This window comes from Micrasema longulum, unplaced genomic scaffold (assembly GCF_059751315.1).
Source record: "Micrasema longulum isolate JH-2025_06_02 unplaced genomic scaffold, ASM5975131v1 h1tg000311l, whole genome shotgun sequence".
Taxonomy (NCBI): domain Eukaryota; kingdom Metazoa; phylum Arthropoda; class Insecta; order Trichoptera; family Brachycentridae; genus Micrasema; species Micrasema longulum.
Genome location: NW_028277515.1, coordinates 85,737 through 104,234, shown reverse-complemented (window position 1 = coordinate 104,234; position 18,498 = coordinate 85,737). Strand labels below are relative to the sequence as shown.

The 18,498-nt window shown below is 32.6% G+C and overlaps 1 protein-coding gene across 1 annotated transcript in view; it reads left to right on the top strand.

The window, feature by feature from the left end:
* DCX-EMAP (Doublecortin-domain-containing echinoderm-microtubule-associated protein) overlaps positions 1–18,498 on the top strand; it is a 108,116-nt gene that overhangs the window by 56,442 nt on the left and 33,176 nt on the right. Inside the window, exons 4-5 of the mRNA XM_088224820.1 lie at positions 15,253–15,435; positions 16,238–16,354. Of these exons, the coding sequence (XP_088080946.1) occupies positions 15,253–15,435; positions 16,238–16,354 (300 nt within the window). The remainder of the gene's footprint in view (positions 1–15,252; positions 15,436–16,237; positions 16,355–18,498) is intronic.

Here is an 18,498-nt window from a genome sequence, read left to right as displayed (position 1 = left end):
CGTAACTCGAGAGTTCAATATACTCGCGCCTGTAGCTAGGCAATATGCCGTGACTACAACTTTATTCCGAGAAAATAATTAACATCGCTTGGATGTCAAACGAATATTGAGAACTTTATTTCTTTGCCTTCTACGCATTGCATTTTCTACAGCTAAAACATCAATAGAAAATAACGACTTACCGTGAATTCGATTGGTTTATTATTATTACCTAAACTGAGTTCCTAATATTATAACATCGAATGAAGTCGATATAATAACGTAACATATATATAAGCATAACAGATTTTAAATATTTAGGAATAACGTTAAACTTTTATAAAAAATCATAGAAATGCGCTCGTCAATTTCCAGATAACTAAAGATAGTATAAATAAGGGTAACATGGGTCATGTGACTTTTTACGAAGAGATACAAAATATATTTCCGGAAATTCCGGTGTGTAATATATGGCATGTATATCACGGAGCAGTTTAACTGTTCTTGTTCCTAACTTGTTCTTGGCTGAAGTTATATATTTACAATAAAAAATAATTGCCATTAAAAATATGGTGTTAAAAGTAAACATAGTTTCAGTAATTACTAATTAGTCTATTTATCTAATGGAAACATAATTAATACGCATCGTATAAATGAAATCTTTTGTTCGAAATTGAATAACGAATAGAAATAGAAATGGTTATATGGTGTCTTAGGCATCACTGTAGTCCTCAAAATAAAGCTTGATTAGAATGACATTTGTCTGAAAAAGTGACGACATAACTTTGTAGTAACGTCATAGGAGTTATTTATATTGACACACGAAAAATCATTAGTATCTGGCGTGTTATTTTTTTTAATACAATGCTTGACACATAAATCAACCTTAATGTATCAAATCAGCTTTAAAACTAAAAAAAACTAAAATAAACCTTATTATTAACGACGTTCTTACAAGGTTACATCATTTTGCAAAAACGTTAGAGATGGGACAAATTGATCAATGTAAATTGATCCAATAAAAAAAAAATATTATTTGATGTTTATAAAAAAAGTATAAATGTCTTGTTTTTTGGTGAATAATTGTGTTAAACACACTATAATAGGCTTGTTTTTGCGTTTTTATATCAATTTTCGGAAACAGAGTTTCATGATTATATAAAATATCTGATAAAATCGATTTGATCAGTGATCAATAATTTCCCATCATTAATGAAATTAGTTTGACAGCTGTCATTCTAATCAAGCTATATTTTAAGGACTATAGATGTAGATTCAAATACACATCTACTTACAAAAACAATCATTATAAACGTACTAAGAGATTGAAATAAAATAAAATATGTTGTTTCGTAGAATCTTCAAACATGCAATAATGTTTAAATCCGATTATACCAGATTCCATGAATATTTATTTTTCATTTCAACTAAATAACCGAATATATCAAAACATAATTGAAATGTTATGTTATTGTAGTATTATTTTTTTAAATAAAAATTGAATGTAGTCATGCAAAAAGCAGCCAGCCATAGACAAGTGAAACTGATATAATAGCACTTTTGTGAAAAGAGTGAATAATCTAATATACATATCAGTTAAATAATGCATACATATCTTTTTTTCACAATACAAAAAAGAGTTTAATTGTGTATTTGACCAGTTTTAATGATTTGAAAAGTCTTGCTATTCACACAACACAAGATGTTCATTTTCCAGAAAACAGCCAGCCCTGCTAAAATTCTAATGTATGTTGTGCCATAATGCATGGAACATATATTATTTTATATTTATATTAGTATTTTTAATTGTAAATAATCTTAAAGTCTAACCATACAACCTAAAATACGCATTTTGATGAAAACAGCCATGATACCTCATTCGAACTTTGAATGAATGAGGTGACATTCTGTATTAAATAATTTTTTGTAACACACCGTAATTACGGGTGTTTTTAAATGAATAAATTTGTATGTAATTCGACTGTATTCATCCTATTTTTTTAAGAAAACTAGACTTCAGGAAGTATTAATCTTCCCATCAGCATATAGATGCTATACGGTATAGACCAGTAAGCAAATTCGCAAGTAAATCCATACTATTATTCCGTATATATTCAATACATTTGTAATCAAATCATTATTTTGCATTGCTGAAAGTTCCTCTTCATACAGTTGTTCATTTGAAATATCTACCAGCATTGGTTGTGTCAGCCGAGCTGGAAAATTTATTTCCTTTAAATCAGCAAATCGTTTTTTAAAATAACAATGTTTGCAGATGGTCGAAAATAACAAGTTTAGCATTATCAGTGACTTCACAAGTACAATTTGGCGTATATTTCAATTTTGTACATCTCAAGCATTTTTTGTATGACCGATGAGTATTCCCCTTTATATGTGGTATGCTGACGTGTCTCATCTCTGAAGCGTGGTGCCCTACCTCTGAGGCGTTATGTCCCACCGGTGGGGCGTACGCCCCACCGTGGAAAACACTGGTATAGACCGTAAGATTTTTCTGGTGCTGTGGGTGTTTTCTGCAAATTGAGAATGCTCTATTTGTTATCAACACTATTTTCAGTAGCTGATTATTACAGTTTATTGTATGAAAGTGACCTGGCTGTTTTTAACATAACAAAGAGTTGACCTATCTGCATCCAATAACACCAATATCTCATTTTTTCGAAATTGTTCGCTGGCTGCTTTCTGCATAACTACGTTCAATTCATATATGTTTTGTGGTTTTAAGATATGATAATTTATTTGATTTCATTCAAGGGTAAAGTAAAGCACGGGTAGGCAGTATTCAGTGTTTTCATACGTAATTGTTTCAGTTTTCAGTCGAATCCCAGTTCGTATGATTGTACAACACTTAAAATTTCATAGGTCAGAAATAATTCGTGGTATTTGAGAGTGAAGCACCCTTGACATGATATTCGAGGCAATCAAAATGCACCAAGTGGTTCCAGTGTGTTCAAATGTACATCGTCTGCAACATTAGATAAAGTTTTTTTTTATATTGTAATCAAAAGCAGCAATAATTTATTAATGTCTTTTTTCCAAGGCTCAAATACTGTGGTAAATTACAACACAGAAAACCTAAGCTTAAAATTAACCACATCTCTTTTGTGCTTTCACCGGGAATCGAACTTTAACGCCTTCGCAGGTGAAGCTAGCGTCTCGGTCATTATTATGGAAGCCACTGTAGTTTCTATAAGGTGATGAGTTATTTTAGGCAAGTATTTTGAATGATTTTTAATTATGTTTTGAAATATGTGACTTATGCAGTTATTATATAGAATGGAAGGTCATATCATCACAAAACATGTGCGTAATTAAAAAAACACCTAAATAAAACAGTTCTTACAGCCCATGTGACGAGTGATATGTGATGTTATTATATTGAATTTTTATTTAAACTATTGTGTTATTTTATATAATATCCCCTCATACCAGCACTTTTGCTGATTGGGAATATTTCGTACAAATAAAATATGTAATAAAATGTAATATGTAAAGTTTAAAAACCTTGTATTTTGTTATAAATAAATATAAAATAAGCTCATTAATTCTAAAAATATAGAACATTTTATCAAAACTCTGTATGACTTAATGATAACACATTTTTTATTTTATTTCGCCTATTGGACCTAGACCAATAAAATGTTGGTTGATATTTTGAGCGAGCACGTTATCCAAATATCATATTTAGGCCGATACAAATTTATGTATTTTATTTAGGTCATTTCAAACATATTGAAACACGTTGACTGATTTCACCCAGAATTTCATTTAGTAATTCATTATTGTACGTTTGAGGCAACATGACGGGCGCGTTTCAATCTTGAGTCGGTAAAAAACGTTCAAGGGCAATCGTTTTCTGATAGTCAATTAAGGGCCGGCTGTATTAAAATAAGATGGATTCGGAGTTCTGCTACAGTGCGGTCCCTCCCTTAATTTAGGGCCGTGCTACGCTGTTCGGCGATTGACCTTCAGGTACATTTCCCTCGCAAATCCCTCGGTTGGGCGTTTCTAAATCGTGCATTATTAAATTTTTCACATCGTCGTATCGCGTGTAGGTCGGCGGCCGCCCCGTTTTCGGATGTTGCGCTCTAATTCGAGGGGTATTGGGGTTAGAATCGCTCACACCGGGAGGGCTTCTCTCGAGGATGGTCGGAGTGCGGAGTATGGAGCCGTGGAGTGGTCAGTCCCTCGGGTGTCCGGAGCCGAAGAGGACGTCAGTCTCGACCTACTCCCGCGACACGCTGACATATTTTCCGTGGCAGTGAACTTCGCGAACCGCGCGATACTTTTTCTTGCGGAACATTTTCAATCTGTTCTCAACTGTAAAGAATCATTGTAGCAACAATGTAGCGATCAGTAGAATGCTTTGTTTGGTAATTAATAGCGCGGTTATATAAAAATCAAGTTGATTGACGTTTTATTTAGAAAATATTAGTACAAACATTTGCGAATTTATAAGCAATTTAAAGATTTATATAAACATTTACACATTTACAAGCAATTTTCTCACTAGAAAAATGTTGTTTTCGAAATTAGGAGCCTGGTTTTGGTAAATCAGGGTTTCGATCAATTGGCTTTAGGATAAACATTTACTTTAATACCAATCAAGCCACATCTTGATGTATATTACAATTCAAACTGGTAGGTCGTAGATTATTATGCTGGTCAAGCATTTAGTTTCGTATCACAATATTTTTTAATTAAAATTCTCAAATCCTTTACTTAAGAGCCTCCCCTTCATCGTCTCGTTCGATGCTGAGCGTCGTGGTCTGCGAGGATATCAGGCACTAGGTGTAGGTATGATACGTCTCCGTTACTCCTAGTCCTGGGCCACGTCAAGGGTAGCGTTCAATGTGGATCCCGGTCTTCTTCTCTTCATCTTGTAGCAACCTGTCCTCCTACATGCTTACTTTAAACTGTTCCTGTTACCACCTGCCAGCTTTATAAGACTCTTCGCGTTCTTTCATGCTTAATTACACGCTTTATTTCATTTTCATACCCTAAAACTTTTTTTTTACAATTTTAAACATCATAAATAATTATAATAATTTCCAGTACGCAACATAATATTAAACTCTTTTTCATAAAAACACATCTCATTTGATGAAATAAAGTTTTTCTTCAAATTTTTAAAAATAATTGCTATTCGTTATAAAATTTCTATCTATACTTTACTGTACATTATTCATATATTAATATCCATACTTATATTATAAATGCGAAAGTGTGTTTGTTTGTGTTTCCTTCACGTCTCAACGGAGTGACCGATTGAATTTTTTTTTATTTGCATAGAGATAGCCGGAAAGGTGAGAAGTAAAAGAGCATACTTATTTTTCATCCCAAATTAAAAAAAAGTACGATGACAAAAATACATAATATATCAATAATGAGCAACATTATTTGAAATTGAGTGGGCGGGTAAAAGTCAGTAAAAATATAAAATTTAATCAAATGAAATATAAGGAATCGATCGAATAGCCAAATAATTGTTCCCTCCTTATTTCAAATATATTTCAAGTCATATCAAAATTAATTTAATTTATTTTTTATGCATTTAACAAATGATTTTACAAATGAAAGAATATGTTATTAAAACTTATTTTCTCACATTGCTTTGCCACCCATTCGTGAGGGAATATTAACTGTTTGCAGACGTATATTTGCCGCCGTAACATAAGCTGGAGATTTCGTAGCAAACACGTAGCAAACTCGTAGCGAACACTGTACTACGCGTTATATACATATGTAATATATCATACAAGTACATATTATGTACACTCGCGTGTCAGCTTGGTTCAATGGTAACTAATTATCATTGCTAATAAACCTTGTTAATGATTAAAACGTTTCTTTTCTACTTAAAACACATAAATTTTATGATACATTAAATTTCGGAAACGATTATTATTCATATATTTAAAGGGTGAAAAGTGTCACAAATAACAATATATCAAAGTATATAAAAGCATTATTTAATTAATTGTAGGTAGAATAATTCAAAATTGTTTTGCATGGACCCAACAGTTATGGAATAATAATTTATCATTTGATAACCAATAGTGAAATTCGTATTTTAAAGCTGTAAAAAATCTAAAATGTTGATGATCAATAAATTAAATACTATTTATTTAGTTTTATAGAGTAAGAGTTTTTTAAATCTTCGGAGCAAATTGCACTAAAAATGTGAATTCCTAAGATAAAAGTGACTGAATGAAAATAAGTGTTAAACGTACTTATTATAAAATTAAAGCTATCAGTTTTTCAAGTGAAGAATTCAAATCGTACTCCTTAAAACTGGTAAGTTTAATTGTGCACCGCTAGACTTGAACGATCTAGAAATTCTTCAATCGTTCTATACTGTCCCCGTAATACTTTTTTTGAGAAAATAAAACGTGTTTGAAAATCGTTAAACGTCCGTATATTGAGAGTAGCCTAATAAACTCGCGGTTGGATCCAGCCTCGAAGTCAAGAATAATTTTTCGTTTGAAAAATAAAATTCGGGAAATCCAAAAGTCGACAAGTGTCAAAAGCTCAATCGCTAAAGGTGCTATAAATTGGCGAAAGTGTCCCGACGAAGTTCCCCCTCGGCTCCGGTGCTACGCGACCACGTGGGCGGGTACGCTTGCAGCAGCGACAGCGACAGTGTGGCCAGCTGGGGCGAGGTGGGGCGCTGGGGGGCGCGTGGCGGCGTGCAGCGCTGGGGCGGCGCCCACCACCCGCAAACTCACCCCGACCAGGACTTCATGATAGACAGTGACGAGGACGCAGCCTTTGTCGTCGTCTCCCTGCCGACAATGCAGCCTCAGGTATCACGAATGACGTAAACAGTACCCATTATATAAATGATAATAGTGTCCTCTAAATTTTCGATCACTTTTGTGACATTTTATTCTTTGAACAGTACATTTACTTTCCATATAAATATTGTGTGTTAACATAAGTTGTGTCCGTTTTTTTCCAGACGAAGAGAACAAGAGAACACAACAAAAAAAAAATACGTCAAATTAGTTAATAATGTGTTCGGCATAGAATTATATTATATTTTATACCAAAAGGCGCCTAGAATCAAGTTTGCATACATCGCACAGTGTTAAAAAATTGCAAAATGCCCCCTACCCCCCTGCACGACATCTCACCTGCGCGCATGCGTGAAGTAGCCGCGTAAAAAAAAAATTGAATAATCATTTAGTAATTAGTTAAAATTAATACAGTTTCATATTATACTTAGGCTTATTAATAAAAACCTGGTAAAAATTCGACTACCCTCACAATACTAACAAAATGTCCGGGTTGTTTTATTTAACAAACTGACAGACGGTAAAATAATCGTATTCTTAAATAATATTATTTGTGAATTCACTACTTAATCATGAAATGTGATCCCACCCTATTCCCCTTTAACCCCAGCCGTATTTTGACACTTAAAAATGACACAACACGGCGTAATTGAATTTAAATTGAATCAGTTCAACATCGATTTTTGAGAAAAATAGGCTGGAGGTTGGGCTTATCCAGAGACCATTATACGTATAATGAGTTAGAAACTACCTTGAATATATTTTCTCTTTAAGACCGTCGAAATAAATCCGACCTTATACGCCTATTTAAAATTCTCAACTCACTCTTTGATGCGCCTGAACTACTGAGCTCAATAAAATTAAATATCCCAACTAGAAACCTAAGACAAAACTTACTCTTTCATACCGATAACCATAGAACTAACTATGGTTTTCATTCCCATATGCCCCGAATTCTTAGGTCTGCCAACAATCATACCAGTATTGATTTCTTTGATAACAAGTTGTCTTTTTTCAAACGATCACTGAATCAAATTCAATTATAAACACCTCTCTTCCGCTTCCACTCCCAGAAAGTCTACTATAAACCATTGAATCTTTCTACTTTTTTAATAATAATTTTCCATGTATAAATGTGTCCATAAAAATGCCCATTGGGCGTATATATAAATAAATAAATAAAATAAATATCTTATTATAAAGGACATATCACAGTGACAAGACAGATACTACTAAATTAAATAATCTTTTGTTTTTCAAATCAATTTCAGGTTATCGCATATGTTTTTTTATGCAAGTGTCTTCTATAAAAAGATGCATTGAAAATTTAATATTAATAAACCAATAACGAGCCGATGGTTATTGGAAATAAACTTAGTTGCGGTATTTAAAAAGCACATGTATGTATATAATTATGTGCATAGTTAGAAGGTATTTTTTAAAATCTAATTTCTTTTTAAGAGATTAATTTTTACTTAGGTACTTTCATGACATAGGTACACTAAAATATTCAACGTAATTATATTATGTAGGCGAAACAAAAATCCGCATAAAAATTCAAGGTAGATACTCCTTCAGTTATTGTTAATCGTTCATGTCAGTTTCAGCTTGTACAAATATTTATATTCAAAGCTCAGAGAATCGAGGTCAGCAAATTATTTCGACATGTTTGGACTGGACACTCAAATTTAACCTGCTAGCATATTTCTATACCCGTATGTTACTTTATTATAGACCTTGGGGTCTTAACATAACATAAAAAAGTGCCCCCAATAAAAAACCTTCGTATTTCATATTAGAACATAATAATGTAATTGTTATATTAGTAATGTTTTTATTTTTGTAAATGCTCGTTATTTCCAAACTTTAGTTAGTATACCTGTCGCTGTTTACCTACGGATACGTTTTTACGGTCCCGTGAGAGGAAGCGAAGTGGATAGAATGCCATATAACTCTGTCTTTGCACACTTACCTCGCTTCACACACGCTGATTATTCCGGCTTTTGCCTTGTATATCTTCAAGTATTTTTTGGATTCGATCGTGCCATGTCTTTCTCGGTCTTCCTCGTTTTCTGCGTCCATCAACATTAGCGTCGTAAATCCTTTTAGCCGTGATTTCGCTGTCCATTCGCTCTACATGTCCAAACCGACGCAGAACTCTTTTCTCGATTTTGTCAATAATGCTCGTCTGACATAATGTACGAATCTCGACATTTGTATACGTATCTGCCTACCCTTACAGAGAAGCGCCGTAACGGTTTGTTTGTTTATGAGCCAATAACTATTTTCAATTTGTAAAGTAGGCATGGCTGGAAGATAAACTATTTGTATGTTTATAAGATTTTACTACAAAATTTTGTGATTTGAATCTTGCGAAAAAGTTATTTGATGAGCGGACATAAGAGTATAACGGCAAAAGTGTAACTTTTCAGGAAAGTAAAAAAAACGTTCATTGAACCCAGTTATTTAGATTCAGAAGTCGTATTTTGCGGAATGTGATATTATTTACAGATCATTTCATCTGTGTAACCGCATTCGAGTAATTTGTACAAATTATGGTGGTGTTTGTTACCTACTAAACGTCGGGTTATATTGACTGCCTAGTAGGTTCCACACAGATGTATACTCTAAGGTTCCACATAAATTGCTAAATATTTATCTGCGTTTATATCGTTCCGTAAAAATCGTCTCGTGAGAACGTTTTTTACTTCTCGCTCGTTTTGGACAAATCTTCAGACTAACATGGTATGTGTAATGCACGGATAGAGTAAAAGATTGTACTGATAGTTTTATTATCTTTTATTAATACAAAAGATACAATATATAAACTTAACTAAACTCAATATAATAGAGAATGGAAATACTTAATACTCAAGGAATCTAAATTGTTAAACGTAAAATAAAGCAGTTAAGAAAAAGTATGAAATCATAACAATTAAAATTAAATCAAATTTTTATCTAAAGAAGGTGTCATTGAACACAGCCAAAACGCTTCTCCTGGTGTCCGTCGCTCGGACCTGGCGCGCGACGTCGCGTGTGACGTCTATAGTGTTGCCACAAAATAACTAAAATATTCCAGATATATTGAAAGATGATGCAGAAATGAGTGCTTATAATACTGCTATCTTTGTTTACTTTTTTATATTTTACTTTTTGTGCTGTTACATGTTCACTTAATTGCCATACTTACTAGTTCTTTGCTCAATGTATTATTATTGCGTTTCTTAAAATTATTTATTATTATTAACTTTTTAAAATCATTCTTATGTTGTTAAAATTCCATTTGTCGATGCGTTTTGAAGCTGCAAGACTTTTTGTGATGTTAGCTATCATATTATGTAAATGTTATGAACTATCAAATATCTAAATTTTGTAAATGGGGTCTAGAATTTTAACCGTCCATGCGCTCAGTAGCTGCAACTGAGTGCATGACTTGTTGCTATCTAAATTCTAATTTTATAAATCTGCTTTTTATTTCGTTTTTAAAATATCACTTAAACTCTTAACTTCATTGTCAAATAAAAAAAAAAAAAAAAAAAATGTAAATAGGGGCTAGATTTCTTATTGTCCATGCGCTCTGTAGCTGCAAGACGTTCTGTTATCTAGCTCACATATATCATAATTGTAATATATCATAATTGGAGACAAGAAACTAGAATCCCAACCGTCCATGCGCTCTGTAGCTGCAAGACGTGTTGGGATATTTATTTATTGTACAGCGCCCTTGAGGTGATTTTCACAAAAATAGCGCTATAAAAACTATCCAAACATTATTATTAAAACTTATTTATATTATTTGTACCGCTCTTTTTGTTCGCTTTGTGCCACTGAAAATATGAAAAATGGGTATACTTATTTTATTAAAACCCAAGTTTAATAGGGACCAAGGTTGTTTATTTATGTTTTGAGTATTCGTGTAAGTGTACTTGTTATACCATTGATACAGGTATACACAAGGAACGTTTTCTTATAGAAATCGTAAAATGAACAAAAATATAGTTATACTGTTATGTCCGCCCATCAAAGAATTGTTACATAATTTTAAAAGTCTTACTAAAAGCGTTAATTTTTACCAAATCTTTTAACGTGCTCGTCGATAACCTAGATTTTTTTCTTAAACCTACACAGCCATGTCAGTCATGTGAATAACATTATTTATATTTTGACAAAAATCCTTGTCACGTTTCCTACAACACGACGCAAATGTAATTTTAGAATAATGAAATAAATATTCGTGATCGATGTGTTCTAATTATATTTTAATGTACGCGACAGATTTTTGTAGCATAATAAAAGTTTTAGACGGCACACTTATTTTCTCATGTGGTTTATATTTTTTCATTCAAAATAAATTAGTTCTAAAATTTGCTTCGTATGTTTTATATACTCGTATAAAACTAAATATATTGTCTAGTAGACATGAAATGCACAAAATTCTAAATATTCAGTAATAATGCGCTGTTTTAACACGCATATTAAATAATTAATGTTAGCCGCTCGATTAATAAAATGATTGAAAAAGGTGTCATTTTGTAAAAATTTACACTTTTCAATTAAATTTTTCTACCTAATTAAAAGTAGTAAGCAGTTGTCCTGGCTGCGGAATATAAGAGTAGAGGAAGACCAAGATGCTTTCGCTGTAGTGATCGCCAACGTCGCGCGTCGGCACGGCAAGAAGAAGAGATTCAGTTCAATTTATTTATTTGAAATAATGCATACATTACAAACTAAAAATTTAAAACATTCATATTATAAAAAAACAAAAAATATATAACAAGACTCTTGTCAAAATAGTCGGAGAATTCTGCTCCGGAAAACCCCTTCGGATACATGGAACAGATCAACACCCGGAGTGATGTTATTCAGCATAGCGGTAGTCCTTCCAACATGCATAACCATCGGCAGGTTGGTCCTCTATATCGGAATATGAATCAATCTATGCTGACGCTGTCTTAGGTAATTATCGGGAATAAACAAACCAATGCTCATCATAATCTCAGAATTATCGATCATACCGCGCAACAATCAATAAAAATGTGTAGTCAAATACACATTCCTTCTAGTCTTTAAACTGTTGTAACCAAGCATACCCTGGAGAAACTTGGTCGGGTAGAGCCAAGGATAATACCCGCACTCTCTTATGTAGAGATATCTCAGAAACTTCTTTTGGATTTTTTATATCATAAGAGAGTACTTCAGTTCATGTGGCCCCCAAATCATTGAGCCACTCTCGCGTCTACTTTGAACCAAGAAGTTGTAAAGTGTTCACAGTACGCAGGTATTTTCGAAAGCCCTGGCAGTACGCAGAACAAATCCTAACATCTTCAATGCATTACCACTGATTGTATCTATGTGTTCATAAAATGTTAGGGTGCTCACAAATCTAACGCCCAGATCCTTAACATTTGATGTTTGAAATAGAGTTTTTTTACGCTCTAGTAAAGGACGTGACCGAACACTTGGAAATATTAAACCTAAGTTTGTTTCGCCTTCACCATTCAGATATATTAGATATATATGCTTGAAGAAGACAAAAATTTTCAGAATTTGTCACCTTTAAGAATAGTTTCAAGTCATCTGCAAACAACAGAAAACGCGAATTCAAAATTACATTTTAAATATTATTAATGAAAATTAAAAACAACAATGGACCCAAGTTAGAGCCTTGCGGGATACCCGAGAAAGTATGGAAACACTCTAACGCGAATAGACCGTAGGAGACGTATTGGTTCCTATTTAGGAGGTAGCTCGCCATTAATTTTAACATGCCATTCAAGAAACCAATCTCATACAGCTTATTTAATAAGACATTATGGTCGACAGTGTCAAAGGCCTTGGCGAATTCATTATATGAACAGTCTACCTGATGTCCTGCATCCAGAGCTTCCGCAATGTAATTCGTGAAAACCATTAGGTTTGTCTCAACTGAGCGGCCTTTCCTGAACTCACGTTGTTCATCAATAATAAATGGCTCTACTCGGGAAGCGACGATTCAACATATTATAATTTCAAATACCTTCGCTGGAGCAGAAAGAATTACTACAGGTCTGTAATTTTCTACGGGTGACTTAGATCCACTTTTATGTACAGGAGTTACTTTTGACGTCTTCCATGTTTTCGAGAAGACCCCCGTATTAATAGAAAGATTATAAAATAATCAAACTGGTTTTTTTATTAATTCCAAACAACCTTTGGAAGAATTTCGGAATAAAATCTGGACCGAGTGAATTTGTATTATTTAATTTATTGATAGTGTCGGCCACATATTTTTCATTGATATTCTAAACATCAATAAACTGTGCGCCGGTCTGTGAACATTACTTGGCAATATTAATATCCAAAAGGGGAGGTTCATTGTTATAAACTGTTTTAAAATGGCCTGCAAATGCCTCAGCTGTGTTTGCACCCTGAAACATTTTTTCACCCCATGTCATGAAATCAACTTTTCTGCCATCCGCCTTTTGCGACCCTATGTAGTCCCAAAAGGTATTAGGATCTGAAAGGATATTGTTCTCCATGTTGGAAATGAACTCCCGGTACGCCAATGTAATGCTACGTCTTACGACAGATCTGTAACACTCAAACATCTCATACTCTCTCATGAAAACACTTGAAATGACTTTTTATTTGAGATTATGTTTACATGCTGTTTTGACAGTTCTAAAAAGAACTTAATGCTTAAAGAAGCATAATGACACTGTGAATGCAAAATATTGTAAACGATATACAAAAAAAATATTTTTAGTAAAAATATTTTCAGTTTTATTTGAATAATAACAATTTGAATGCACTTTATTCCAATTTTTCAAACATGTTTTATTATTTTATTTTATTTACATATATATACAATATTGTTGGCTCTCATAGTTATATTTTTTTATAAATCTTTTTGCAGGTAAATCAGAAAGTACCATCAGGCGAATTGTCAATGAGAGTGAAACAAATGGGGGTAAATTCCAAACTCCAGGCAAAATAAGAAAGGGTCGCCCTCCGAAAGCTTTAGATAATTTTGATATCAGTGCTATTCGTCAGAAGGTACATTTTTTAAATACAGTTCGAAAGGAAGTTCCCACGCTGAGAAGTTTGTTAGTTGTATTAAAAGAAGACGTGGAATTTGATGGTAGTCACGAATATTTAAGAAAAACCTTAATGTCGATTGGTTTTGTATATAAAAAATGCAAGACAAACCGTGAAATTCTTATAGAAAAAACAAATGTTGCAGCGAAGAGAGAAGCGTATTTAAAAGTTATTATGGATAATAGAATGTTGCCGGAAGATCTGAGAAAAGATATTGTTTATTTAGATGAAAGTTATCTACATTCTTCATATAAACTGAAAAAATGTTGGCAATCGGTGAATGTGAGTGGAGTGCGGAATTAAATTTCAAAAGGTAAAAGATGGATTATAGTGCACGCTGGAAGCGAAAAAGGTTTCGTGCCTAATGCGCTTTTGATTTTCAGTGGAAATAAAACAAAGGAAGACTATCACTCTGAAATGAATGGGCATAATTTCAGAAAATGGGTGGTGGAAAGACTTTTTCCAAATTTATCAGAACCATCTATTATTGTTATGGATAACGCACCTTATCATTCCATAATTGTTAACACAGCACCAACATCGGCAACAAAAATTATTGATATCAAATATTGGCTGTTCGAAAATAACACCCCCTTTGATCCATCATGAAGGAAACCTTCATTGTTAATATTGGTTAGACAACACAAGCCAGAGCCCATATATGAAATATATGAATTACTAGGAGAACATGGTCACACCGTGGTCACAGCTCCGAAAACTGGAGAAATTGTTGCCAACGTGTAGAAAAAATTGAAAAAAAGTATTATGAGGATTGAAACACCTTGTATGGAAATATTGATGACTTGATAATTCAAGTAAATAACGGTGACAGCGACACCTGCGACACGGAAGATGAAGCTGAACTCAGTTTTATAGAAGAAGATCCATTTTTGGGTGTTGAGTTTTTAGATTCTGAATCTGATTCTCAATGAGATTTAAATATGTTTTTTATCTATATATATATTATAAAGAAGAGTGTCCGTCGGTCTGTCCGTTTGTAATCTATACAAATCTTTAAAACACGAGGAATATCACCGTCTACATGAAACCACCTAATATTTTATTTAAAGTTACATGTTATTTTTTTTTCTACCAACTTGTTAACAATCCTATCTTTACTGTATGTTTCGATAGTAAAAATATTTTACTATTAAGTTATGTTTGTATGTTATTTATTGTATTTCATTTAATTTTGAGATCAGTGGGTACCTATATATATTGCAATGAAAAAATATTTTTGTGTAATTAATATTTTACGAAATTGTAGGATACACACCTTTACATTTCCAGCATGTGTTATATTTTTAGTATTGCCATTTAAACAACAGTGGCGCCCTCCCTTGTTTTCTACTCTTTATTGACAGACTGTATGTTGTTACAGGCGGCAAGTTACGGGAAGAAAAACGGAGTGTGGTATGGAGCTCCCAGCCAGACCCAGGGATGGGGGCGCGCCCCTTCCCGTAAGGCCTCCGTGGTGGAGGCTGATCTGCCGGCCGCGGGGGGCACCAAGCCCTCAGCCGGACGGGTCATCAGGATTATTAATAATATGGACCACACTGTGCAGGTAATACCGCCGTCTGTGTAATAAAAATGTAGAATGCATATGGATGATCAAATGCCGTACGCAATTTTACATATTGGAAAGGACTTAAAATATGTGTTTAAAACATCCTATAATCAATGAATTTTCTGTCACAATTAAATAAACAAATAATTGAAAATTAAACAGACCTACGGTATGCGTATTGTGAAGTCAATAAAATTTAAGTGTCACTATAGTAGAAAACTAATTTTACTGAATGTTATTTTTCTCCCATGCTAAGTTTCGCGTTTTTAAGTTAATGAAAAGTTTTTTTTAATACTTTCAACCTCAGAAATATTCATTATTTTAAATGCTTTAAAACGCCTTTATTTAAGTATTGAATATTTTTCGCTTACTTTTTAGATTCTTCTTGGAAGAATCATATTCACCGAAAGTTTCTTCTGCCAAAAGTTTGAGATTGATTTTTAGATATCAAATCATTGAAATGATTTAAATTGCGAAACAATTTTGTGAAATTCCTACACATATTGACATGAAATAAAAGTGATGTTATTCTCTCTGGTTCCTTCAAATCGTTTAAATTTCTCAAATTGACTACTTTCGATCTTTGTTTCAACTTCCTAGCATTATGAGGTAACTTTATATCTCGGGTTATATTCTATTCCAACCAGATTCCAGTTTGAATTTGGGTTCTTATTGACAAATTTAAAACCCAATACAAGATAGATATTATTCGTCTCTTAGTTTTACGGTACATGTGATCAGCCATAACGACGACATACTCGTATATTGGAATCATCCGAAATGTATTGTTTTTTTTTAGTGTCGAGTGCTTCTAAATTTAAGAACGACACAGCCTTTCGAAGAAGTTCTAGAAGATTTGGGACAAGTTCTTAAAATGAGTGGCGCCAAAAGAATGTTCGCTGTTAATGGACAAGAGGTAATATTCGAAATTTCAAGAAAACTTTTGTATTGTAGCTTCTGCATTGATTTTGAAACTTGCTGAGATTTTACCGTATTGCTTCATCTCCTAAGAATCCAAATACTTTTCATTAGTTGTTTTAATCAAAAATATTTATTTGTAATATTTTTTCATCTTGATAAACTCCTTGTCTACAATTATTTGTATGTTCCAAAATATTATCTTTTATTTCTTACTGTCAATGAGAATAAAACATATATATTTAATTTTATGAAAACAAACTACGGTTTTTGTAATTTTCAAAATCGTAAAAGCCTTAATACATAAGTAATACTCGTAGGTATCGTTAATAACATTATTATTTTCCATCGCTAGGTAGTCAGTTTAGTAAAATCTAACTTTCGATCTATGTATTTAAAATCAAATTGGGTTCTTACTGTTATCCATGACATGGCCTTAATTACTTTACAAGTCACCAAAATTTAATTCGTGGTTAAATATTGCTACATATTTTTACAAATACTAGTAGGTAAGCATAATTTGAACTCGATCTACAATATATTCATTGTTAGTAATTAAAGGTATTAACTTATGAGATTTATTTTATAGAATACCTTGAAATACTTCGGTATTTAGGCTACATACATGAAGATAATTTGGAAGTCGGAATATTAGAAAGAAATAATAAATAACAAAATATCCTCATCATACAACGAAAATAAAAATAAATGACAAGATAATGTCTTTTTCATACTTATATGTGCGAATTGGTACCAACATAAAAGTACTTAAAATATTATTTAAAAAATGTAAATTATTGAATAGACAATAAATACAGGCATTCGCGTAAATTAAATAGGTAAATAAAGTGACCTTGTTTAACCAGCCGACATGTCATAAGTTCAGTTAATTTTAAATAAAATAAACTTTACCGGGTGGAGTTTTCTAAATTATTCCAGATTTCACCATCATAATTTTCCCATCTGCACCCAGTGGTGCATAGGAGACAGCATTGGCAAACCAAATAATATTAAATTTATTCCGGTAAAATTGCTAAATAGTGCAGAGCCAATAGAGAAATATCTCATTTTTTACAATTTTAAATTAATAAGAGCCCGTGAAAGACTTTCTTATTTTAAATTCCCGCGGAAACGGTTCATTGCAACTACGCCCCTAATACGTCACGCTTCGGTTAAGTTTTAAACATTATGACCGTTTAAATTTATATGAAACATTGTCACGAATCAGTTTGGATTTTGTCTAAGGGAAGAAACCATTTCAGGAGACTGCTGCAAGACACTGCATAGATTTATTATAGTAATATTAAGCGTGTTGTCCAGATGTTTGTCAAAATTAGTAATTAGTAGTATTCTTTAATAACATGTATGCTTCCACTTTCTATTATGTTGTATCCCAACTCAACACAGGGCTCTTGAACTTAGAGTTAGGAATACGTTATTATTTTTTTGTTAAGATGTATGTTTATATGAATAAATAAATATATATATATTTTACGTTACGTTGCAATTGTCAAGGCCAAACATATCGTGTTTTTGTAAAGACATATTTTTTTTAACAATTTCACAAAAAATGATTTTTTTTTTAAATTTATACTATATCTCTACAATATTTATGTTAATTTTGAAAACACAATTCATTTTTCTAAATATATTTTACATGTTTTTATCGGTATTCGTAGTATGTGATATTTCCCTACTGTACCATATAAAACAAAAACATATTTTTTTTAAATATAAGACTGTAACGTATCTCGATCATTTGTTATGTAAATGTCAGTAAATTACTCTTACACTTTAGGTTTTAGCCCACTCAATGAAATATTGGTGTCGCTTACGAATAATACATAAATATTACATTAAAAATAAATATTTCGGTTGACTTTGCTAGGAATCGAACCTGGGACTTCTAGCATGGTAGGCGAACACGTCAATCATATTTCACCATGAGTTGGATTTATTTTCATTCGATTTCCTTTTTCAGGTTTTTTACGTGATAGTAGCCATCGAGTCGGAAACACCTGTCCAGGGTTCTAATTTTATTTATCGTTCTTTCTCCCGGACTCATAGTTCTGGATTTACACCTTTAATATTAATTTTTGTATTTTTGGCATAAGTCACCTCTCTTAAGACGGATTAAGGATT